General features: G+C 45.2%; 1 protein-coding gene across 4 annotated transcripts in view; it reads right to left on the bottom strand.

Annotated features, from left to right (window-relative positions):
- Nucleotides 1-26,262, bottom strand: part of pak5 (p21 protein (Cdc42/Rac)-activated kinase 5) — a 55,662-nt gene that overhangs the window by 16,058 nt on the left and 13,342 nt on the right. The window contains exons 1-3 of one of the 4 annotated variants that reach the window (XM_030109808.1): nucleotides 17,496-17,777; nucleotides 11,998-12,221; nucleotides 10,278-10,322 (exon numbers count right to left, since the gene is read on the bottom strand). In XM_030109808.1, the coding sequence (XP_029965668.1) occupies nucleotides 10,278-10,322; nucleotides 11,998-12,221; nucleotides 17,496-17,550 (324 nt within the window). In that variant the 5' untranslated portion in view covers nucleotides 17,551-17,777. Of the gene's footprint in view, nucleotides 1-10,277; nucleotides 10,323-11,997; nucleotides 12,262-17,495; nucleotides 17,778-26,262 lie in introns of those variants that run through there. The other 3 variants (XM_030109812.1, XM_030109811.1, XM_030109809.1) reach the window with 3 other exon arrangements.

Below are 26,262 nucleotides of genomic sequence, written 5' to 3'. Positions count from 1 at the left end.
TTCATCCAAGGTTAACCAGGAGCAGGCCCACAGACTATTTTAAAGTCATCAATTCACCTGCATGTATTTGAACTATAGTTTCAAACCACAGAGAGAATTAGTCCACTTTTCCTCCACATTGCTATATTTGTAATCCTCGCGGTGCTGAAAGTAATCTGTATGCACATTCATCAACAGGAAGCCCGCCGACCGGAGAGCCGTCTGTGTGTATCAAGTCGGCGATGGCCTTCACACAAGCTGCTGAGTATTGGTGTCCGTGTTTTCGTTTGGTCACATTACGCCTCCGACCCCCACAGCTCTGCTGCCGGCAGCTCAGACCCGTGTGACCCAGTCACCTCTGACCTCCGCCGGGCTGAATTTGGGCTCCGAGCTGCAGGATCCGTGAGTCACATAGATTCAGCTGTGATTTCCAGCAAAATGGATTAGCGGTGGAGGCGTAATGAAATGCAAACAAACAGGGAGAGCAAATCCCTCGACTTTAAGCATATTAGTGGACTAAAGCCTGGACACCCTTCTCTTCATCCATTAGTCTGAGCATGTTTTGGATTTATCGTGACTCTGAAAATATCCCATTTTTGAGACAATATCTCATCATTCGATTTCTTTTGGAAGTTTAATAATTCCTGTGACCTCCTGATGTGGTTCTTCTTTTCAAACAGTTTCTCAGCGTGTGTGTCTGAAACTTTGTGATCTGAGGGGAGACAGAGGAGGGGAGGCAGAGAGGAAGAGGTGAAGGAGGAGGAGATCAATCTGACGTCCCACGGTTATCTTCTTGTCGACTCAGAGACAGATAAACAGACAGCTGCCCTCCATAGATTAATTACACAGCGGCGCTCATTAATCTGAGCGCTGTCACCGGTTTGAGGTTCCCACTGCCACCCGTCCCGCCCCCACTACCCCTCTTCCTTCATCCTTATCCAGCACTTCTGTTGCTCTTTCTCCCATTTTACACACTTAGCTCGTATATTCCACCAGTTGAGAGTTCATACAGACCAAACCCAATTGTGAAGACATTTTCTAAATCAGGCACGCTCTATGATTTTAAAATCATACCGAATGAGAGAAATCAAATGGTAAATCAGTTGTAGGTGTCGTGATTGGCACTCTTATGTCACTGTGAAAATATGTCCAATTCAAATCCAGAGTTCACATGTTCTTCCTGTTGAAACTGCACAAAGCTGTGAATTCGTAACTAAAAAAATACAACTATAAAATGTTTTCCATGTGATTTTTTATTAATTAACAACTGTTTCTTTGTAATTACTATTTTCTTTCTTCCCGCTCAGGCTATTTTTGTGAACATTATGTAACTTGGTTACCCTGTGTTTACAGTACACAGTTTTACCCCACAACTGCAGAAGCAAGGTTTTAACCAAAACACTATTTTAGGTCCCATACTTTTTAATCTCTACATGCTTCCACTTGGGGGGCGTCATCAGGAGACACGGCCTCAGCTTCCATAGTTATGCTGACGACACTCAGCTGTACATCGCCGTGTCTCCTGATGCCTCAGGGCCAATAGAAACCCTTTTTAACTCTATTTCAGACATCAAGTCATGGATGGCAGTGAATTTCCTACAGCTCAACCAGGACAAGACCGAGGTTTTAGTTATCGGTCCCGAAGGTCAGAGAGAGAGAAAATTTTACCAAGATTACGGGATTTTAAACCAGCACAATCAGTGAAAAACCTGGGCGTGATTTTTGACTCTGAGCTAAGTTTTATTCCACACATCAAAAAACATAACTACGATTGGATTTTATCATCTTAAGAATATAGCCAGAGTCCGCCCGTTTCTCTCTCAGGCCAGTACAGAGGTGCTAATGCAGCTTTTATCTCCTGTAGATTAGATTACTGTAATGCCTTGCTCTCTGGTCTTCCCAAAAAGAACATTTCAAACCTACAGTTATTACAAAACTCAGCTGCTTGCGTGCTGACGAGGACCAGGGGGCGGAGCCACATTACACCGGTTTTACAGTCGCTGCATTGGCTCCCTGTCCGCTTCAGGATCGATTTTAAAGTTCTCTTAACAGCCTTGCGCCCTCTTATTTAACTGACTTGTTTTTAACCTATCACCCCTCGCGGCCCTGAGGTCCTCTGGCAGTGCCTTATTGTGTGTTCCTAAAGCTAGAACCACGACCCATGGTGAGGCGGCCATCAGCCATTACGGCCCCCGCCTGTGGAACAGCCTCAGAACCTCAGGACCGCAGAGATCGTTGATATTTTTAAAGGGAGGCTGAAAACACACCTTTTTAATCAGGCTTTTAACTGACCTTTTATATTCCTCTTATTCCATTCTTATTTATGTAGTTTTATTCTATTTTATTATGTACTTTCAACTTGTTTTACTTTTTTACTTTGTAATCCTATCTTATTATTTTATTTTAATTTCGTATTATATTTTATCATGTTTTAGCTGTTTAATTCCAGTGTTTCCTCAGGGGGGGTCCTTCACACCAGGATTTGGTCCTGGTCCAACGCTGGGGTTACTGTGCCCGGGTCCTCTGGTCCTGGCTGGCCCGGGGGGCTCCACACTTTGGTGTGCGGGTTCCCTTGGTCTGTCGGGGTCGGGGGTCGGGCGCTGGAGCCCCAGTATTAGTTGACCCTCGATTTCTCCTGGTGTGGGCGGCCCCACTGGTGGTGTTTTCCCAAGATGCTCAGTGCCATGCCATGTCTCCTCTGTTCTGTGCAAATTAATGGGAGAGTGTGGGTGTGTGCGTACGTGTGTGTGCGCGCGCGCGTGTGTGTGCACATGCGTGTGTGGTGCATACTGTTTGATGGCGTGGTTTTTATTCTTTTTGTTTTTATGACTGTTTTTACTGTTCAGCACTTTGCATTGTTTTTATTAATATGAAAAGTGCTATATAAATAAAATTTGATTTGATTTGATTTGATTATTTAAATAAAATACAAGATCAATGGATTTATGTGTTCTTCTTTCTCCTTTACTGTTTTCTTTTCTCTTTTTGCATTATGAGCATAAATAGAATCTGGTCCATAATGTATATATTTTCAGTAATCCCTCTCACTATCTGGATGTTCAGTGTGAAGTCAGCATAGTTTGCAGCTCCAATTAAAAAAAAAACATGTCGGGCCTCAGGGTGAACTGATGCTCAGCACTACTGCATCACAGTGAAAGGATCCCTGAGTTTTTCGACATTTCAGTGCAGAGTTTGCATGTTCCTTGTGTCGATATACAGGCTTTCTCTATGCTTTCCTTCCATCATCACAGTCTGCAGGGCTTGAATCCTGACTTGTAGTTTACAATCCGGCCACACGAGGATACTCCAGGTCCAGCCATTAAATCACCTCACACCAAGACGAGACATGCTCAAGATAATCAGCTTTTTAACAAAGTGACTCTACAACTTCGCAGAAAACTGTGAAGCCCTTTAGATCCACTCCAAACCCACAGCTCATAAAGGACGACACACGTCATCTCAAATCGTTTTTTTTTTCCTGCAACAATCCGTCCCTGTTTAAGATTCACAGCGTCGATGTCCTTCCAGAAAAACCCACCATCAGACACTGAAGGATGGTTGTTAGCCAGGACATTTTGAGCTGCCCTGGCAAACGGCGCCGCGCGCCGCCAAGAGCCAAATTTCTCCTGCCCACTGTGGCTCCGAAGCCTCCGTGAGAGGTGATTTGTGGAGCGTGGCTGTGAATGGCAGCTGCGCGAGAAGACAAAGTAAGAGAGCAGGAGGGAAGGAGGAGAAGGAATGGAGTGGAGGAACGGAATGGGAGAGGTCTAAATCAATGCCATCCACTTCAGCTTAGTGCCAAGAAAGACAGATGCTCTCTCTATCAGTGTGAGGGCACATGCCTGCAGACACACATCAATCAGGAGTTATTTTTCCCTTCAAGTCCCTTTTTTTTTTTTTTTTTTGCTTTTGACCAATTTATTCCAAGATCAATGTAAAATGAAGTGCAATGCATCGCGAGCCGAAGATCTAATTAAACCTGAAATAAATACACGTAGATCGCAGCATCCAAAGAACACTACAGTCACGGTGATAATCCAGATCTGGAGCAGTGAAATACTTTACTGCAAGTGTGTCTCTTTGTAGAGCTATAAGAAGACTTTAATACAGCACTGGTGCATGAAAAAAAGAGCTTTAGATAGAATACTTCTAATATAGACACATTGAAAGTTTAGGTAGCATTTTTCTAGACCTGACCGGTGAGTCCACACTGCCTTGGAGCTCGTCCAGCATCATTAATAAACGCCGCAATAAAATGCCTCCTCAAATTAGCAACTCCCTGCGTGCACATGTCAGAGCCGTAATAGCTCACTCCGCTCTTCGATAAAGATACAGGTTTGCATTTCTACCCCCCGAAGCAAGGACTGGGTGACCCTGTTAAATCAGAAACACTATCTCTCCGGGCTAGGTTTCTATATGTACACACAGAGCAAACCCAGCAAAGCTACAAAAATAACCGCCACAGCACAAACTCGACCGCTCTTGAGAAACATGAGAAATCCTCTGTGCGGCCACTGAAACCTGCAATGTCAAAGTTTACTGTTAAAAATGCAACAGAAATAGACGCATGTTTCACACGTGGTTGGAAAAAAAAAAAAAGGACGCTTGAAGATGTGCGCTCTAATGTCAGTGAAACAAAGCGACGGGAAAAATACTGATAGGACTGAGTTCAGAGTGACCATCGCTGATTAGTCTGAGGTGTTTGCACTGTTTGCCGTGAGCTCGGAGACCTGCTGCACACACAAACGTGCACAGCCGGCATACCAAGATGCAGCCTCGGCTCGGCAGCAGCAGAAAGACTTAAAAGGCCCCACCTGCAACTCTTTATGAATCCTCTGTGCGTGAGGTTCACACACAACCGCCGCCTCAATCTTCATCGCTGCAGCCACCTGCCTCAGCTGCCTCAACTTCCTGGCCTCCCTCGACCCCTCGGGCCACCGGTCCGCCGCGTCCCGGGACCCGCCGCTCCTCGGCCTGCCGCCGTAGCAGGGCGCGCTGTCCGCCTGCAGCTGCATGGATCCACTGTAAGTCTGGCTCCGGCCAACCTCCGAGGGACCGAATGATCAAGTTTCCCCGGTTTGTCAACTGGTGGGGGGGGTGAAGGGGGGGCTGTGCTGTGCCACCACTGACCCACTGACATTTACTGCAGCAGCAGATCTCGCCATGCCCGTCATGCCTGTTGTCACGTGCCGTCAACTGTGCCGGTCAATTCTTTGTCTCACACACGCTGTGACGGCCTCAGTCCTGTCTGGAACAGATCAGACATGAACGATAATGTAATTATCTAAAGCATCAGTACGACATAAAGGCTTACTCCAAATTCAGTGTAGCATTAAACTAACCCCGACCTCAAAGCATGCTGGCTCTATTGATTTAACTCATGAGGGCATGATTACTCCCCCACAAAGAACACAATTCTATTTAATATGTGCAAGTAAACAGATTTTTTTGCATCAACTGACTACTTATAGGCTTTAACAGATGCACAAATGGCGCAGTTTGTTTCTGAAAAAAATCCACGCCGTTAAATAACTTCTACATTGCCATTGCGGGTGCACTTTGTTACACACCTTCGAGTGTTTCCATGTGATGTAAGGCTGAGATATTTTCAGCGCAGCTATAATGGTTCTGACAGCCCCGAGATGTTCAGCTACCTAAAATAACACCACAGCGCTCTCCACCTACACTACCTGCTGTATATGTAACCGAACCCCTGAAACGCAAAGCAGTTTAGACTCAGGAGGCCGTCAGCAGTCATTTTAGGAACACAAGAGGAGGGTGACAAACTGAAGATCGAGATGTGAGTCCTGACACGAGCTCCTTGAGTTTGCCTCTCGTTATAGACTGACATGTCTGAGTGTGTCTTTAATAAGAAATTCTTTTGTACGGGTCTTAATGCGGCTAATTCCAATGCAACCCAGTGAAATTCACACCCTCCCTGCATCCGTCACACTGAACAGCATCCGCCCTCCGAACGCCATCTTTATTCATTTGTGCCAGCATGATCGCTTGGTGCCATTTCCCCTGACCTTCAACATGAGTGAGAAATCCCAGTGAGTAACTTAAACGGAGGCGGTCTGCATTCATTTACCTGCATAAACCCTTGAAACAAACTATGAAGCTTCCTCGCCGGTTCGATACCGCCTGCGAGCCTTCAAATGCCTCCATTCATCACCACCTGATTCATCTGCGGAAAATCTGCAGATCATGTCAGGCCATTAAACTACTCGCGCATTAACTCCCCGCCCACGCGGCATGAGAGTGAAATTGATATGAGGCCACGCCGTAAGAGTCAGACGCCACATTATTCAGACGGGAAAATGAACTACCTCGGGTTACAATACCAAGTCATCAGAGGTTCAACAATCTCTGCTGTACTTCCTGTTCGAAACGCCAATAAATATTTATGAATGAATAAATTTAATCTTCTCCAGGACATAAGTGCATTACAAGAATATGAGCTTTTAAGAGTAATACCTGATATAATATACATATTATTGAGTATTATCAGTCAAAGAGAGCTTCTTCACTGTCAAGTATTCACAATATGTTACTGTTTTTTTTTCCTCTGCTTTGCTGATGCTAATGTTCATGACTTACTTTGCACTCACTGTAAATCTGCTCAGGGGACATTTCATCGTCCTCACTGCTTCCTCCTCCCTCCAGGCGAGAGATGACGTCTCAACGTCCGGAGCCGTCCCACCCCGTCCTCCCAGGGAGCGTCAAACAGCTCCTCCTCACACCTCTCAACCCTCCTCCACTTCACACCCAGCCACAGGAGTCTCCCTCTATCCCTGCGTCTCCTTTTCACTTGAACGGATGAGAAGGGAGCTGTGAAGAGCCAATATGGTGTAGAGCAGTGGCTCCCAACCTTTTCCTTGAGGAATCCCAACCTCGAGGTGTTTGGTGGTCTGATGCTTCAGCTTGCACAGTGTCAAACTTTCATTTGCCAGTTTTTCGCCACAAAAGCTGCATTCAGCTTTAATTTTGTCCAAACTCTTGTTACACTTTTTTTTTCTTTTTGACCGATTCATCTTTCTCTTCAGCCTGAGGCTTCAACATTTATCTCCCACTATTAAGATTTTAAATGTGACGTAAATGGATTAAATACAAGAGAGGGTCCAGCTTCTCCGAGACACAAGGAGACAGATCAGGGTGGACAGACGGGTCAGGACGGCCAGCTCTGTCTTGTGGACACTGCTGGAGACCATGAAGGAGGTGGGGGAGAGGAATGACTGAAATTCCCCTCGTGGGATGAATAAAGTCTTATATCTATCACTTACCCCATGTCTTTGCACAATATGTTTCTGTCTTATTGTGTGAGTTTGCAAAGCTCTGACAGTTCTCTGTCACTGGGTCAGTCTAATGTTGCTTTTAAAAAAATGCACGGTGTATTTCACGATGCATTTAGTGCAGTACACCACTTGAGAAAATGTTACAAAAGGACTACCTTATTTTATTAAACACATTGCAAAGTTGTTTCCACCATCTAAAAGCCTCAAATCTAAAGTAAAGTAAAGTAATCCAACCGTGTGTAAACTCAGAATTCAAGTGTCCAACTAAGTCATGAAAAAAGTGAAAACACAACTGCCAGAAGAATCTGCTCAAACTCTACTTTCTTTTGTTCTAAAGAGCGTTATCTTTCCCACACAGGTCAGTCTGTTTCTCATTTGCACCAGCCGAGACAACTAATATTGGCTCACGGCTGTGGAAACACGAGCAAACAGGAACAAGAAGATAGCATTACCAGGCGTGCAAACACACAGGGGCATGCCCATCTACAGGCACACACACACACACACACACACGGACACACACACACACGGACACACACACACGGACACACACGCAAACACCCTCGTGGTTAATTACCCTCTCCCCTCCTTAGGACACTGCAATTTGGACTGTGTCAAAGTCAAGGTGCAATATGAGCCTGACGGTAGTAATGGCCACCACACGGCGCAACACATTAACACACACACGCAAACACACACACGTATACTTGAAAATAAGAGATGCAACTCCGTGAAGGTGTTTTGCACAGATGTGCATTACAGTGCACTTACTCATGCACCGCTGCACTTTGCAGGTCCTCAGACTTGCCGAGAGCTTCGGGAGCGCAATGTTTAAAACATGGAGATGCTGTTAGGGCAACGGTGTTAGCCCACACTTCTGGATTAGCGTGTATGCTAAAGGGAGGGGGGGGGGGGGGGGAGCGGAGGAGGGGAGTGGGGGGAGATGAGAGCCGGAGCTCCGAGCGATACCAACGCTCAGCTGAGGAGAGCAGTCTGACAACAAGGCTACAAGCATGGTGAATACACGATGAGTGTTCCAGCCAGAGGGCAGAGGGAGTAGTTATTTCAGCATGATGACCACACAGACCTCTCCGAGCACACACACAAGAATCTGTTCACACACGCACACACTCTCGACACTTTGGAGACCTCTTACTGTAGTATGACAGACACTGCGTTATCAATATTCACCTGGAGTGTGTATTAACACACGGCAGACGGACCTGGGGGAGTCTGCCACGCCGAGGAAGTCTCATGTCAATCAAGTGTCAGCGCGACCAGGGGAGCGGGACATCTGGCCACGGGTGAGACACTATAAATAACCGTGGGAGCCGGGGTCACACACATCTTCACACAACTGGAGGACACTGAGACTTACTGCCAAACTAACCAGAACCACCACTATCCCTTCAGCTTCCATTTCTTTTAATTATCCAGTCCAGGCCCTATTCTCACACAGCACTCTCAGGTTTTCGTCTCAGAAAAGCTTCAGGTCTACACCGTTTCATTTTAATAACTTCCATTTACAGAGAAACAGCAGAAAACGCTGAAAACTAGGTAGTTTTCCTTTGGGGCCACTGGTGGGTGCTGTTGCTTGCTTTTGGAATGAAACCACATACACGAGGACAACAATATGCTATAAACATGGGAGAACACAGACATTTGTGTGGCCACATGAAGTTGGGTTGTTAAACTACCGAGTCCCAGGAGAAAATGGTCCGGGAGTCATGACACCCTGGAGGCTGGCGTTGTTGTTTCTGTACGTCTACTCACACATGTGCAGAAGAACTATTTCCTACAGCTGCATGCGCAGTAGCAGTGTTTCAAAACGCAATGCAAGTTTGGAATTTTCCCCCTGAGAATGAGGCCTCATACTCACTAACCTGTCTCAAACAGTCAGACTGTGGGAGGAAGCTGGAATCAAGAGCACACAGGTAGAACATTCAAATTCCACAGAGAAATGCCTCCAAGGCCAGCTCGGATTCACACCAAGGGCCTTACAAGGTGAATGTTAGTCTCAAATACACACACATCCATTAAAAATACTTTCTGTCATTGTTAAAATGCAATGAGACAATTGCATTTGCACTCAGAGTGACACTGACAGAATCCAAAGATATGACTGGATTTTATTGAGAACAAGCTCCGCGTTGCTGGAATTCGATGTCACTCAATTCGACCAAAGGAAAAAGTATCCTTCATCTCCTTCTTCAAACACACTCGAGCGAGATCTGCACACAGATTTGTTAGTTTGTATTCTAAGCATGTGGGAGAGAGCAACGCTAAATCCTTTGAATTGGATGTGGGAGCAAAGATGCGACCCTGTCTTCCAAAGCAACATCAGACTACTTTCAGAGGAGAGGAGAGGAGAGGAGAGGAGAGGAGAGGAGAGGAGAGGAGAGGAGAGTTTGCCTCTGTCAGGCTCAGTGGGCTTTGGGTCGGATCAAAAAAAGGATCGAAGGGTTTTTTTTTTTTTTTTTGAACGCATGCAGACCCATCATGACCTATTTTCTGCAGAGCGCTGACCTCTTACAGAGCAGAATCAGCTGTCATGGCAACATGCACTTCACATATCAGCACCGATCATCATCATCATCTTCATCTCCATCATCAGCATCATCATCACCATTATGATCATCATCGTTAGCAATAGCGCTCCACAGCAAAAAGGGAGAAACAAGGGGGGGGGGGGTCATGCCATTGCACTTAATCCTCGCTAAGGGAGGCTCATGCGAATGATGTAAAAGAGGAGTGGGGATGAAGTCTCAGAGAGAAGGTCTGGAGGAGCAATGTCAGTTATGTCATGTGAGGAGTCCGTCTCAGCGTTTCTCCCCGCTCCTGTCGACACACCGCCTCCACCTGAACGCATGGCAGCAGGCAGCGGAGGACAGGTGTGGAAACAAAGCAGCGGAGCTGTGACTGTGTGAGAACGGCCGTTAAAAGAATAGAGAGGGTCGGAGGAGGAGGAGGGGGCGGGGAGCAGAAGGGAAGAGGAAGTCATACTTTGGGCAACGGCGTTTCGGACGACCGGACATTCTTGGGAGATATCTGTGAAGAGAGCAAGAGAATTATTTTCTTGTTTCCCCCTCTTCAGAGATATCTCCTGTGGCATATTGCTGTTCTCTATTAGAGCTTTGTGTGGTTTTTTTCTCAGATTTTCCTGTCAACAGGACCTGTAATAGTGCATTTAGTCTCGCTGGATGGACTCAAGTGCAACCAGCAGCACTCGCTTTATGCATGAGCTTTCAGTATCACTAGACAGAAATTAGATTTACAAAGACACATCTCTTGGGTGAGTGTTTTTAAAAGTATCATCAAGGTCAACGGCGGTGATATGAAAAGGTGTTTTTTTTTTTTATAAGTGGTGCTAAATTTTAAAGCTGAGGGGCTCTGGCCCTCTGAAAGATCAGACTGTGGGTCACACATGCATTACTATGGGACCACAGGAAGTACATAAAAGAGAATAAACGCCACTTTTACAGCACTGACCCTGTGAAGACATATTAGGGTTAATGCATCCCTGAAGTATGAGAGGAAAGCGGCTCAATGCGTTCTGCTACAACCCAGAGAAAGGTGCAACACTCATTTGGAATTTAGCGAATTCTTGGGTGTGTAGGTGGTTGAAATTAGCACCCGCCCGTTTAACAGCCGATTACGTGTGTCAGAGCGATACATTAAGAAGCACCAATGAACAACAACACATCAGAGGAGACACTCAGAGAGAAGTGGGGAAACACATTCACATTCACAGGAGAGGCCGGGAGAAGTCACACAGCCAAAACCAGAAAGGAAACTTGTGTTTGGAAAATGGATCATGATACATGAAGACACATTTTAAAGGAAGAACATGTTTGATCAAATGACCTCAATGCTTCATCAACCATACATGTAAAAATAACCACCGCTGGTCTCGTTTGGTCTCAAATACTCACAATATTTTTTTAACACAACAGCTTTTGTCTTCAGCTGATCTCATCCAGATAAACTGGAGGAAAGATAAAAAACAGTCCAAACTTTTGCAGCTTTGAGCAGAACAAGAAGCTTCGGAGATTTCACGACAGCTTGATGGTCTGAACGGAACAATGGGTGTTAATTTAAGTCTTGCATTCTTTTCATGAACTTTCAAAAGAAAACATGCACAAACTGCGACAAGGAGAGAATTAAAAATAATCATAAATGGCCTCAGCAGCACTGTTAAGATGATCAGAAAAGATTAAAAGCAGCAAAAGTTCTGTCATTTAATGTTAATAAATCAACAGTGCTGTTAGTTCTTCTTTTAAAAGTGTCAGTTATTCTTTACCCGTCTGTTCTGTTTGGCACTATGACGTCCGCATGTATAACTCAATGCTTAATGCAGGATTGAAGTACAATAACATGCAACACTGTGACTACAATTTGAGAGACGACAGGGACATTTGAATCGTGTGGAGAGACCAGCTGGTGGGGAAAATGATTTATTCTGTCTCTGAGGACAGAGCGCTAACAGGTGGACAGTGAAGCAGTGAGAGACGACAATGTTGAAGTGACAGACTGGACTAACACGTCAAAAGCGAAAGTAAGAGTTTAAGAAGAAAGTTAAAAGTGTACTGCAGGCGGAGACAGCAGAGGTGGGGAAGAACCAGGGTGGTGGAGGTGCAAGAGAGAGAGAAAGGTGGGGTGAGCAACAAACTGGAAATAATAATGGCCGTCCCCTCTGCTCTGGCCTGGTCCAGACCAACTCTACCTTCATTGGTGCCAGCTGGATGGGGGTAATGTAGGAGGGGTCCACCATGGGCTTGGGGCGGTTGGCAGTGTCCGCCAGGAGGCTCTGCCATTGCTGCGGCAGCCCGGTGAACTTCTGCTCCCGCGGGTCGAAGCCCGTGTGGACCCGGTGCTCGAAGTTCGACGGAGCTGAGATCTCCAGCCGTTTCTTCTTCTTCCCAAACATGCTGGAAAACCCTGGCAAACCTGGCAACCCAAGGACAAAGAAAACATTACTGCATGTTCTCTGTAATAGGAGGAATATTCTCACTTTGAAGGGCAGCGCAGGTTGTTGCTTTTCGGGGATTTTCAGGGAGTTTTGTTTTCCAATTCATGCTTCAGTTGCTTCAGCAGTTCGACCTTGGGTGCACTCATTAATATTTAACTGTATGTGGTATAGCACACTATAGCAGAGTGCTTCTTTAATGCAGCTTGTATCACAACACCATGAAACACACAAGCTGAGGCAGGAAATTTAATGTATCGCACAGTTAATGTTTTTGCACATTCTGAAGAGGTGCTATTCAAGAGCAATGGTTTGTCACTCTTTAATGGAAATATGCTGAATTTCTTTACATTTTACATTCTGCATTTCGAAAAGACACCATATCCAAGTTCAGGTTTGTGGGATGAAGCAAATCCCAGTTACCACTGAGAGCAGGCAGCCAGCTGATCATAATACCGACACAGACAGTCGGACGGTCTGTAATACATGCAGAAACACTGCATGCCTTGGATATTTGGAGCTGCTGCAAAACCAACCCATGCTTGCCAGGTACAACATGCAAAATCCACAATTCCAAGAAATATGATCGCTCCAAAATATGACGACCTGCAAGAAACATGTGCCACAAACGTTTCAATCCGATAATGAGCTGTCCAGAAGGAAGACGTACCAAGGTATTAAGACTTCAAGAGAAACTGTGTGACATTTAAAAATGGGCGCTAATTAGCAGGATGAGAAAACAAGTGTTGGCCGTGCTTTATTACGGAGTCACTACGGCGGCGCGCGCCTCCTTTGTTGTGCTTGACATGGCAGGGCTGAGGCATCCCAGATAAATCAGACTGATTGGCCGTGACAATCGGCTTTAAAGCGAATGCTGGGTAATATTTTAGACTCTGGCGTGCTGGTTGTGCGCTTGCTTGGCTGCTGTGCAGCATAATAACCTCAGCCCTGTAATGCTGCAGGATAGAAACAAGGAAAGAACAAGCGAAACGCGTCCAAACAGGCTGAAAAAACAGAAGTGTCCACTTTAGTTATGTAACATAAACAGGGGGGGGTGGAGTACTGAAGCAAAGAGAAAACTAAAGAAATGGTGCCAAGTTAGCATTCTGGAATTTTGTTTTATTTGAAAGCTTAACAAAACATGCAGCCTGGCCACTCCTGTCCCTGTGTTTGGGAGCAGTTTGGAGAGCCCATCGTGACTGCTGACTTTGAGAGTATGCACGATGTCCAGTCACAGGAACAGAATGCCATCCAGCTGTTGTTTCGGCTGTGAATGAGGTCCATTGTGTCACTCTTCTAGGAGGCATTGTGTTCAGGGGAAAACAGCCCCCGTCCCACCTCGCCCCACCTTCCCTTTTGCTCTCCCTCACTTTCTGTTTTGGAGGATGCTCGCTGTGCCAGGCCACATCAATGGTGGCTGTCCATCCATCCATCCATCCATCCATCCATCCATCCATCCATCCTCTGACACTACCGGTGCTGCATTTCCTGGTAAATATTTTCTCCAACAGTGCAGAAATCGTGTCATCATCCCAGCACTTAATCATTCAGGCTCACATCCAATTTTTAGCAAACAGCTCAAATCGGAATCAGAGATAGATTTAGATTTTCTAAAACCCGCAGGTTTACTTGCTGAAGGGTGCTAATTGCGTCGCAGTGTGTGGAGTCAGTTTCGGATTTGGAAAACGAGCAGCCCTTTCGACTTGTTAGAGAAACACATGCAGCGAAGGAAACCGGCAAACAGCCTGTTTTTTTTTTTTTTAAATACAACTTATACAAAGCAAAAATGTAATCTTGGAAATTTCTCTTAATCATTTCCTGTGCTGCCCGGCAGAAGAGCCCGATAAGCCCTGATGAAAGCAAACAGGAAAGATGGAGAGATAGATTGATGGGAGAAGCAAAGCAAGACAGTCCAGGAGAGCAACAGAGTTTTACAGCACATACTGTACAGCACAGAGGATTATTATGCAGCACAGAAAAAAACCCAATACTGGATCAAAAACGTGTTAAGTCATAGATAGAAACCTCATCCCACAGGCATTTTTTTACACAACTCGTGACACACAGTGCAGTGCTGCATTGTACTGTATAATCATCACAAACCAGAACAATAGAGAGGGGTTTGTGTAACTCAAAGCATTACGTCACGACAAAATACATGTAAATACAACATTTACTGTCAGTTCATTCATCTTCTAAACCACGTTACGGTCATGGAGTGCAGGAGCTGATCCCAGCGGACTGTGAGTGAAGGAAGTGATCACTGCCTCATGCTTTCTAAACTCTGTGATCATCGTGTATGGATCTAAAATAAGAGAAAAATAAATCCTTAGTGTGTCACTTGTGTGAGCAACTTCCAGTGAACTGCACACACACACAAAAAAACTGTTTTGTCTCGTGGTTCATCACGTGGCCTGATTTCTAAAATTTAAAAAAACTACTCAGTCTCTTTCCTCTGGCAAATGCCTCACAATCCACCCTCATCTTTCTGATCTCTTGCACAATGCGCACATGTCAGCAGGCCGTCCACGTTTGGCTGAAGTCCACTTAAACCTTCACGAATCGACCCCAGGTTTCTGACCTTGCTTCTATTTTTAGAGCGCGCCCGCACAAAGTGGCTTCTTTCAGGATGAAATACCAGACCGCGGACGTTACGCTGATTAAAGATGACATTCACAAAACAAACTGGATGAAGATGACGTTGAGGATGAGGCAGAAAAGCCCTCTGCAGTAGAACACAGTGACTAAACTGGGCTTGATCGCAGCCTTGCACTGAATCATCAAGCTGATACAGGCTGTAGCCAAAGTCCCTGTTACCTCAGAGCAAGAACAACAAAATGCAAGCATGTCCCATAAAAATAAGCAATTAAAGTACAGTGAACGAGCTATAATGTCATATCTGCTCTGCTGTTAAAAAGTTTTGAGATTCTACAGCATTTTATTGTAAGATAAGGGGTTAAACATCCATTTATGTCAGAGTATAACTAAAAAAAATGCTGCAGATGTGAAACACATTTCCCTACAGCTGAACAAGAGCGGCATTTTATTAATCTTCCAAATCTTGTATGCAGGACAAATTGTCTCTGAAGCAGCGTCTTGGTTCTGTTCTCGCTAAGCAGCCGCGGTGAAGACGGAAACCCCTGACCTAGATGGTGCTCCTGGCGAGGAGATTATGAACGGCTAGTAGGGCTTAAGTCATCTGGGCCAAGCTCAACTGTGAGGAGACACAACAACACATGCACCGAGCGCTGCATGTTCACGGGACAGCAGATGGAGACACATGTTTATGTGTTAGAACAGCCCAAACTTGCTTCAAGGGTGCAGGGTGTCACAGGAATAACAGGCAGACTGGAGGAACCACTGACTTCACAGAATTCTCCTGCTTGCCACACATAAGTAGCTCTTGAGCTGTAATTTATGGGCGGATTCTGAAGCACCTTGTGAAGTAACGGGCTAATGCCTGCAAGGTTATTCCGCCCAAGATGGGCGAGCAACGGTGAGAAACAGAGCCGGGAAATATACGGCAGTGATTAGAGTTTTGCAGCTCCGTCGTTCCGGGTGCGTAAAGCAGGAGTGAGCCGTGGCTGTGCGTGCCGGGAACCACCGTCAATCACGTTGAGTGTTTTATACTGAGCTACTAACAACGCTAACAGCAGCACATTAAAATTCCAACACTTTACACAGCAATAAAAGCATCTCGGCCGTTTGCAGGGGGAAAACCAAAAGACCTTTTATGGTTTAACATGAAAAGGGAAAGGCTGGACAAACACTTTTAGCACAGTTCAGATTGAAAAGTTGGATGACAAGAACCTTTATTTTTGTTTTGACATTAGTCCATATGGATTAGCGTGCAATCAGGCTCAGATCCTCACTATTACAGGAGAGCATGCACACTTGTGTGCCTGCTCTTGTGTTCCTCTGCTCTCTGTGCATGTTTACAATCAGTTATGCGCAGCAAGACTCAACAAATAGAATCCTCCTCTGCCACAGGAAAATCCCATAACTACGTGAAAGCAATATGTTTCCGTATTTTTGTTATACTTTGTGAGCTACGAGGAGAATTACATAACATTCAACACACTGCACACACAACACATGGACATGCCGAGTCACGCAAGACAAAAAAAAATTACATATATATATTAAAAATTACCCTAAAAACACAGTTACAAACAGAAACACAATGCATTTATAGACAAAACACACACACACACAAAGTGCATGACACGCACACACTCAAAGGGACGACTGGTTCCAGGGCAGAGATCCTGACTCCCAGGCTGATTTGTCTTCAAACCATCTGTCACCATCTGAGCCTCCACAGGCATTTCCCCTTTCGTACAACACCTCGACAAACAGAGCGAAATAAGGACTCGGCACACGTGCGTGTGCACACTGGCACTTGCGTGGACTGCGTCTCACTTGTGCACGTCGTCTATATCCGGATCCGAACTGCATGCTAATGTTTTCGTGGCAGCGTGATGCATTCGTGTGTTTCCCACAGTAAATTTAGATCTGTTAGATTGTGATTCACAAGAACAATTTGCTATTGAGATGCAAAGCATTTTGCTCGCACACAAGTATGCAAATGTGGAACATACATAATTTAATACGCAACATGAATAGGGCACAAATCCTCTCTGATAAACAAGCTGAAGGAGGAGCAACCTTCTTTTCTCATGTTTCCCCTGCAGGAAAAAGGGAGGAATCCCTAATTTAATTAAAAGGTCAAATGAGTTACTGCTTGAAGCCTGGCATTATTTTTTTTTTTTTTTTTTTATCTGTGCAGCTTTGTTTGGTTTGAGTGACAGACGCTGCTCAAAAAGAGCCTGAAATTTTGTCTCTGAATCTTCATCGGTGTCTCCGCTCGTCCCGTTCAAGCCGGCCTCTTTTGTCCTGCCCGGCTCTGTTGTCTGCTGTTCACTTCTCGCCCATTTTGCATGCACTTGTTCGCACACGACCCTGCTTCTTCACAAGATTTAATTGGCTCCCAAACCGTTTACACAGACAGGCGTTTCACCTTGCATTACCCGGAAGATGTGTTTGTAGAGCAGTAAACAACTTCAGCTGATGAAGAGGCTTTTTATCGTTTCCACGCTGAGAACTTTCTAATGTCCCTCATTCAAATCACATTAAAAGACTTCAGGAAGCTCCGGCAATAAAAATGTTGGTCCTGATGATAAATACGTCTCATCTGAGTCTCTCTAAATTTTACATTCCAACCTCTACAAGGCTCCATGAATCACTGCTCTTACCTGGAAACAAATTAACGGTTTCTTTCAGCCAATCAAAGTGCTCCGGGTAAGCCATGGCGAGACAGTCCCAAACAATTACAGCCTCCTCTGATGTCGCGCTTTGATGTCAAATTGCACTCCTGATAAATCCATTATGCACCTCACTTTTTTCTTTCAACAAAACATGAAACATTGAGCTCAGCGTGAGGCGACGATTCCCCGGAGGGGCAACACATCTGTGAAGTCATCAGATTGACAAATCAGGTCAGATCCAGGACCCTCTGCAGTCCCCATCGAGCTGCGGCGGTGGTGGCGGCGGCGGCGGCGGCTCCTGCTACTGCGATCCCTGCCTGCATGCTCTGATAACTCCCAGTGTGTGATGCACAGGACGCAAAAAAGTGCCTACGCCAGCAGCCCGAGCCCAGGCACGGCCAGACAGGCTTAAGCCCGGACCCATCCCGTTCCGCTCTTATTGTTTGTCTAACTGGGTTTGACCGGCCGCATCCCAAACTGTGCACCCTCTGACCTTCACTGTCCTCCGCCCACTTGTGTGTCTGTCAACAGAAGCACAAAACAGCAGTGTGTAAATGTCCTCTGTGTTCCCACGAGCCACCGGACAGCGTTTGAGTCCTGGGTTGCTTTGTCCAACGCACACTCACAAAGTCGCACACACACACACACACACACACACACGCACACGCGCGCAGAACTGTCTCCCACTGATGCCAGCGTGTGTGGATATCAGCGGCGGTGTCAAGAGCTGCGCCACCAGGCGCCCTATCGCTGCCTCTTTCACAATGCGAGTCGCAAAGCGGGGAGACGGATCGTGTGACGGAGGAGATAAGATGGAAGAAAGAGGGAGAAACAGCTGGTCCGGTCAGCGGCGCTGACAGAGGCTGGCCGAACGCCGGCGCTGAAGGGACAGTCGGTGGTGGCAGGGCCCTGCGCTGAGGGCAAAACACACGCACTCAGAGAGGCAAGTCTTGTCAGGACTTGTACTGACAGAGATAGTCAGCAGGGAAATGACAAATGCATGAAATAAAATACTGATTAGCATTTAAGACTAAAGGAGAGAGGAATTCTGCAGTCCAGAGCTTGAAAAGACTGTTTTAATCCAACCAGAAGAACTGACACAATTTAATCAACATGCATGTAATACATTTTATTTCTACTTAAAATGCATTTGATTTACATAAACAGTCAGTTGACAAACCAGCTTGGTGACAAACTACACTGAAACCGAATAAAACCTGTAAGTTTAGCTCCTTTTTCCTCTTCTTCTGCGAAGACAATCAGCGGCCGTACGGCACAGTTCAGACTTCAGCCTGGTGAAACACGCACAGTTTGTTCAGAAACAGGACGTACATGATGCAGCCGTGGAGCTATTCTTATGCCGCATCAGTGAAGAGCTCAGAGGAGAATCAGTGGAAACACAGACGCTACTAAAAAAATCATGGCGGAGTAACGCAGCCGGACGGGAAGGAGCTGCTTCCTACGTTCACATGACGGGGTCGTTCTGAGGGAACCGCCGTTCTCAGTAAATCATATACTGCACTCCTGTTTACAGCCGCTACATCTCACACACTGGACTTCCTGGAAACGACTCAACTGGATGTTGAATAGTTTCTGGGCTCCATCAGTCAAATTCCTGCCTGATAGTGAAGGCTAAAAATCATTATTTTAATACAGCAAAAATCAGTAAAGGTAACCCTAAAAGCATGAACCACATGCAGTGAGAAAATAAAGCATTGCATGATTCACATACAGTGCTTTTTATTTGATTTTAAACATGTCTTGCAGTTTGGTAAACTAATACATCAGTGGATGGAAGACACGTCCTGCTTCTAACGTCTTGGAAACACTTCTTATTTTTTGCTGCCTAGTGCTATCACAGCATTGTGAACATCATCTGTTATGCAACGAACACACGAAACAGTCGTACGGATAATGTGAGGCGTGAGACTTTGCCAAAAGACAACACTGTAAAAGAAAAAAGGCAAGCATTGATTTATAACGAGTTAAAATCCTAATTCTACTGTTTCCATTGGAAGTGGAGTTTATACATGAGCCCACTTCTTCAGTTACTCTAAGTTTACGAGAGGACAGAATGTGTTTGATGCTTAAAAAGAAAAACACAGACACACCCCTTCACAAGTACCTCTGTGTATAAATACACTTGCCACCTTCAAGGTCTCTCTCTCTCTCTCTCTCTCTCTCTCTCTCTCTCTCTCTCTCTCTCTCTCTGCAGAGGCGGAGGGTTGTAAGTGCTGTGGAGGTAGCTGAGCTGCAGACTAAACAGAGAACGCGACAAACTACAATTATGGCAGTTCAGGGTGATTTGGCTGCGCCGAGCACCCCACACTTTCAAGAACATCAACACAGCGTCCCCCACATGGTTAATGGGCGTCTCCAACCCAACGATCACAAGACCAGTGCTTTGTAGAGAGATAAAACGCTAAATCCTGAAAAGTATTCTGATGCTGGCTGTTATTTCTTGGGCCGATAATACCCAGTAACATCAAAATCTCTGGAATGCATGGACGTTTCTGCAAAAGCAATCTATCCAGTTCAGACGGCGTCTCCAAGCCTGACAGATCTTTTCCCCTATCGAGGCAGAGGATCAGTTAAAGTTGTTATCGTCTCATGTGGTAACATAATGGATGAGGATAATGGGGAAGGGTGACTCTGGGAGGTACGGAGAGATCAGGAGAGTTATCTAAATGAGATCTTTGCCACCCTGAGGACAGGAGACTGTGTGTCACTGTCTGAGAAAGTGTGTGTGCACGTGTGTGTGATTCAAAGCTTCTGCAGTACATTAAAGCAACGGGTGACCTAAAACCAAGTCTCTGACAGTCTCTTCTTTTCACTGTTGGAATAAAACGCAGATAAATCTAATAGCTCACTCCGTCTTATGAATAAACAAGCAATTCAGTTTTTACTGAGCAGCAGTGGACGTTACAGCTTTTCTATGCTACGTCAATCAGAGACCTGCTGACCATCCAATGAGCGTCCTATCCACTGTCCAGCACTCTTTCTGGTCTCGGTCTCCTGCTGCACTCTGTCAGTCGATCTATTTCTCCAGCCGTACCCTCCGTCTCCTCCTCGGTGGGCGTTTCCAGGCTGGATGGGATACGTTATCCCTCCGGCGTGTCCTGGCTCCGTTCTCGAGTCTGCTTCCAGTTAGCAGAGCCTGAAATACCGCCGGAGACAGTCCAGGAGAGTCGACGTGAAGGAGCAGCACTTTCAAATACCCAGAACTCTTTCACTGAAGCCCAAACATCACTGGATTGTGGATGCTTGAATGCACAACTTAAATCCCAGGAGCGGCACGCTAAAGCAGTGACCACAGGCAGATTCGCCACTCAAGGACCATGCCTTCAGCTTCCACAACAAAACTCCAGCTCGGGATGGGACGCTCTGAGTTGGTTATGGAGTCATAAATGTTGACTGTATAGTTAAAACCATAAAAAAACCTTTCAGTGCAACAGCATTAGTTCGAAAACATAATCTTTGAAGACCATTGTAAATCAGAAAAAGGTCATCAGAGATAATGTTGTCTTCAGACAGTAAAGCTCAGCTGCCTCGGTTTCTGCCAACATCATCGATGTATTAAAGCAGAGTCACTACTCAGTCTTGCTGTAGTTTTCCTCTTTAAACTCTAGAATTGCAACAAACAGTGTAAAATATCTCAAAAAGCATCCTGGAAGCGTTGACAGAACAACTAAATACTTTGTTGGACGTATACTGTCTCTATATAATCCGCAATGAAGGAACCCATAAATTGGACAACTTCTTTCAGTTTTGAGTCACTCAGGGAAATATAAACTCTAATAACGCATTGACACTTTCTTTTCCAGAATCACATAACCGCTAAAGATGCAAATTAATTAAATAAAACCAGTATTATCCAACAATGCAAAAGCTACGTAGCATTTGCATAATATCAACATGAGTTTTTTGCAGCCAGGACTTCTCTAAAAATAAAGCAGCTGCAGGCATCTGTGATGCATTGTTTTCTCACTGCCCACCTCCTGGTCCCAATCCAGCTTACCAACACACTCATTCTAAGGAATTATCTTATTATCCTATCTGAAAGAACAGAAGGTGTGCACTCGTAAAGACAGCCATTCCCACTCCTGCGATCAACACGATCGGGCACGTGAAAGGACGGTTTGGCCATATGGTATTAGTTTCAGAGCCCCAGGGCGAACATCTGTATGCAGACAGCATCCACATCCAGACTGAGGAGACAAATGTCTCTTTTTTCTAAACTGAGAGCGCTCCTTTCAGAGACTTGCCATTTCAATGAGAAGCAGTCAGACATAAAAAGGGTGACTGGCAACACTGCAGGGCACTCTGCGACTATTTGTTTACGTTAGCATCTGGGAGCCTCTGTGCGTGTGTGTGTGTGTATGTGTGTGTGTGTGTGTGTGTGTGTGTGTTTGTGTGTGTGTGTGTGTGTGTGTGTGTTTGTGTGCACGCCTGCATCACAGCTTTAGTGTTTGAATTATGGTGAAACAGTGAACTCTTTAACTGGCAACCACTAAAACCCAAAAATACTCCAGAAATGAACATTTCAGCTCTACGGTGCTCCTGGAGGATATTTCTACAGCATTTGTCACAATTTATAGCTTCAGAAATCTATGACCAGCATAGGTTTCTGTCTAGATTTGTGCAAATTATACAATAATTTTGCCACATCCTGCGTGCAGGTTTACAGAGAAGTATACCGCTGTCCTCAAAGCCTCATGGATGTGTGTTAGATGCATGTTCAAAATGGAAATCGTGTCTTTCACACTCAAAAGCATAGAACTGAAGCATGATATCTTCTAATACTTTAAAATACCTCAGAAAATATGCTATAATTTCACGGTGTAAGAACATGAAGGTTCGAGACAATACATATGTGATGACTATGAAGCAAAACAACACGATCCTTAATGTTTTACTGTAAATACAGAAATGTAACCCCTGTATCGAGTACATCTAGATCCACACTGAGCACAGCAGCCGGGTTAAATGTGACGCCAGAGTCAGAGAGCATCTGCAAGGACGGGAAGAGGTGCGAAGTCAAGTCCTCACACTTGTGGAACGACAAAAAAAGAAAAAAAAAATCAGCTGTGATTAAATCCATCGCCTGACTAACCGGGAGCAGCTGCAGTTCAAGTGTAACTCCAGACGTCGCATCATCAAGGCCAAGAAATGTGTGTGTGTGTGTGTGTGTGTGTGTGTGTGTGTGTGTGTGTGTGTGTGTACAATTCTTATGTTACTGTTGAGCACACGAATAACTTCATCCATCCATCTGCTTCATTCATCCATACGAGGTTCAGGGTGACGGCAGAACAACTGAAACAAGATGAGGTCTAGAACAGAGACACACACACACACACACATTCACACCAATTTCAGAACAGGCAACGTTACAGTCACCTATTAACCTCCAGGGTCCGTTTACACGGCTGGCTGGAACGTGGTAGTTTTAGAGTTGAGAGTCACCGTGATAACATTTTCAAAAAGTTTTCATGTCAACGCAAAGCATTTCTGAAACCAAAACGTTAAAAATGATGCGTTTTCACCTGAAATATTGTTGTGTTAAAGCGACACTAAGGAACCTTTCAACCTTAATAAAACATTTAAATATCTTTTGTGATGATACATCGACTTACAACTAGTTGAATGACCCCTCTGTCACGGCCTGAGGGCGTCAGTATTGCTTTCACTTGGACTAAGCAGCTGTGAGGAGGGTGGTAGGAACCCTGCACACTAAAAAACTCCAAATGTGCGGACTGCTTTACGGCATGCGTCACATCATGATATAACATTGTTCAGCCACCATTAGATTCATTACCTCGTCGTTATCCGTCCTTCACACAGCCACTGGAAACAAATGTAGGCGAGTTCAGTCCGACAGCACGCCACCGGGAGCAGCATTTTACGACGCCACGCGCTAGTCCTCATGGGAACTTCAAAACTTCACACAGAAAGGGATCGTCTCATTATTTCATTTCATTTCATTTTGTTTGGTAATCAAAATACAAATGTTCACAGGATTTTCTCCCTTTCAAATGAAACATATACGTCTTTTGACATATTCCTGAGATTCTTGATGTCTTAAAGCAATTATAAGGCTTTGAGGTCATCTGTTTCCTTAGCATTAAAAAGAAAGCCTAAAGAAAAGACTTGAATTACCACAATCCTGCCAGTCCGCCTATAAAAGAGTCTGAACGTGTTCACTGTGTGTGGATATCCTCTTCACTTTGACCACTGTCTTCATTGATCTGTTCACACAAGAGGCTTGATTTTCATTTGAAAGAAACAAACTTATCCGTTTCAGATATAAATACTTGTAGATTCCAACTGGAATAAAAATAGCTTTCTGTCCATTAGAGGTGAGGGTTTGAGTCTGAAGTGAGTTATTAACCACGTGGAACAGATGTCACTGGGAGAAAGCTCCCAGCCATTAAAAACCCCGTCCTTCTTCCTTGCTGGTGGTTTTCTGGGTTAAAAGCACTCTGTTCTTTGAAAGCCTCCTTCTTTCCAGCCCATTATCTACACAAGCACGTTAAACCCTCTACTTAATCGTTTATTATTGAAAGGCCGGCAAGAAGCCTTCCCTCCTGGTGTTATGGGAAAACGGTTAAGGCTGAGATGTTAAGGATGGAGCTCAGGACTTCTTGAAACCAGCACTCGCATGACAGCTGCACTTAGACCGTATGAATGGAAAACTGCTGAACACTGATGGAGAACGGTGTGCATTAAAGTGTTTCTTTAAAAAGGGTGTGTGGGTAAACAAAATGTGTGTGCACGTGTGTTACTGGAGGGTTTAAACTCAACAAATGAAGTTTAAAATATGAATCCAAAGTATCTGTATCACGATGTGGCGCTGTCACGGATTGTCAATGCTGTAACAACATCACATGAAGCGTTTTGTTGGTTTCAAAAGGCTGAACTAGTCATTTCAAGTAGTTTTCTGAACTTACAACGCTGCTCAAGCTATTCTATTATTCAGCTTTATGTGCTTAATAATTAAATCCACCAAAAGCACCATTAGCTTGGCTGGCATTCCTGTGGTGTCAGTGTATTTTGTCAAGAATTATAGTCAGTCGAGTACAGTTTCCTTCTTTTTCCCCCTCTCTCTCTGTTGTCGATTCAGGTAATAATGTTCATTTTCAAAAGAGAAAAAGTGCCGGTTTAGAGCGAAGCACCAAGAGTGGCAAACGTAACTGTGAACCACACGTTTGGCTGAAGCCGCTGGAATGTAAACTCACAAAGTCTGTAATTACTGTCCGATCTGATACGGGAGCACGAGGAGCACGCTCACAGTGGATGTATTATCACCAGCACCAGGATGTGAAAATAAAGACGTTTCGAGCTACAGGTGGGAAATTGCTAAAAGCTTCTAAACGGTGAAAGACAAACATTACAGGGGCCATTCTTAGGATATCAGAGGTCACGTCTCTGTAAAAGCTGTGGCAAGGTGTGCCGTTTATGAGCTGGACAACGTGTCTCTGACGGCGTATCAGTCCCTCAACAGCCAAGGACACCGAGGAAAAACGTCAGCGTTGACAGATGATGCTGCCTGGGATTTTCATGGCGACGGCGGGGACGACTGTCCAGTTAAAGCCTCGGCCTCAGACCAGCCGTAGTACAGCTATTAATCCTCAGAAAGCCACATACGCAGAGCCCGGAGACACGTGTGTGACCTGTTGTAAAGGACAGGAGGTCATGTGACCGCGCGCTAATGGTCAGAAGCTGAACGGCGGAGCAACAACAGAGCAATTTATCCCCATTCAGTCGCACGTCCTTATCTTGATGTCGCAACAATGACCAACATGTCCATGTGCCGTATCTGACTGAGTGCAGGGCCAAATGTATTACCCATCTGACAATGAAGCTCATTTATACAGCCCATACTCAATCATCGGCAATTACATGTTAAAACAGAAAAAAAAAGAGGAGAGGAAGAGTCTGTTCTCCATCGCTGTACATGTGCTGCCATAGCAGTGTAAACAGTTGTGTAAATATTGCCGCACAGCCCCAGTTTTCATCAATCGAACGGCAGAATTAAAAGTAATGTTGGATAATTGTATTGCCGGTTAATTGCGCTGGAAGAAAAACAGCACGCACAATACTGGGAGTTATCTCAACGTCGCAGCCCGGAGTGACTCACGGCTCCACCGTTAGCCCACACATGGCGGAGGGAAGATAAGTCGAACCTACAAACAGAGCGGTGGTTCTTATAAAAGATTGATCAGGCCACCACTACAGCGTGCGGGCCAATCATCGGCCATCAGCTCCCCTCTCCTCTTTACTACCCCTCCACTCAGCGTGATGCTTGCATCCCACTCGCCGTTTCTTCCACCCCACTTGTCTCCAGCTGCAGATGGCAAATGGAAACGCATACCTGTTGACCCACATCCACGCCGTCTTACCGGCATTTCAAAGTCACTTCAGTCGTATTCTGTGTAGGAGACAGCTCATTCTTCATCCCGGCTATCAGGTTTCGGTCAAGCACGTTTTTCTTTCCATACTGTCTTCCACTAAGTGTCAGACGGTCTTATTCTTTAGTCCTAATAGACAGGGATGTCAAATGTAAGGCTAGTGGCACCAAGTGACCTGCAACAATCTCCAATCCGGCCCACCAAACCCTCAAGTAGGCTGACGCTGCTATAAAAGATCACTAACAATACTCTCAAAGCCCTGCGGTCAGGGCGACTTTGTAAAAACATGCATGTGCAGCAGTTATTTCGCTGCATTTTGCTCCACAAAGTATTATTGAAATTAGATT

The sequence above is a fragment of the Salarias fasciatus genome, chromosome 15 (assembly GCF_902148845.1).
Source record: "Salarias fasciatus chromosome 15, fSalaFa1.1, whole genome shotgun sequence".
NCBI lineage: Eukaryota > Metazoa > Chordata > Actinopteri > Blenniiformes > Blenniidae > Salarias > Salarias fasciatus.
This window is presented reverse-complemented; position numbering and strand designations above follow the sequence as displayed.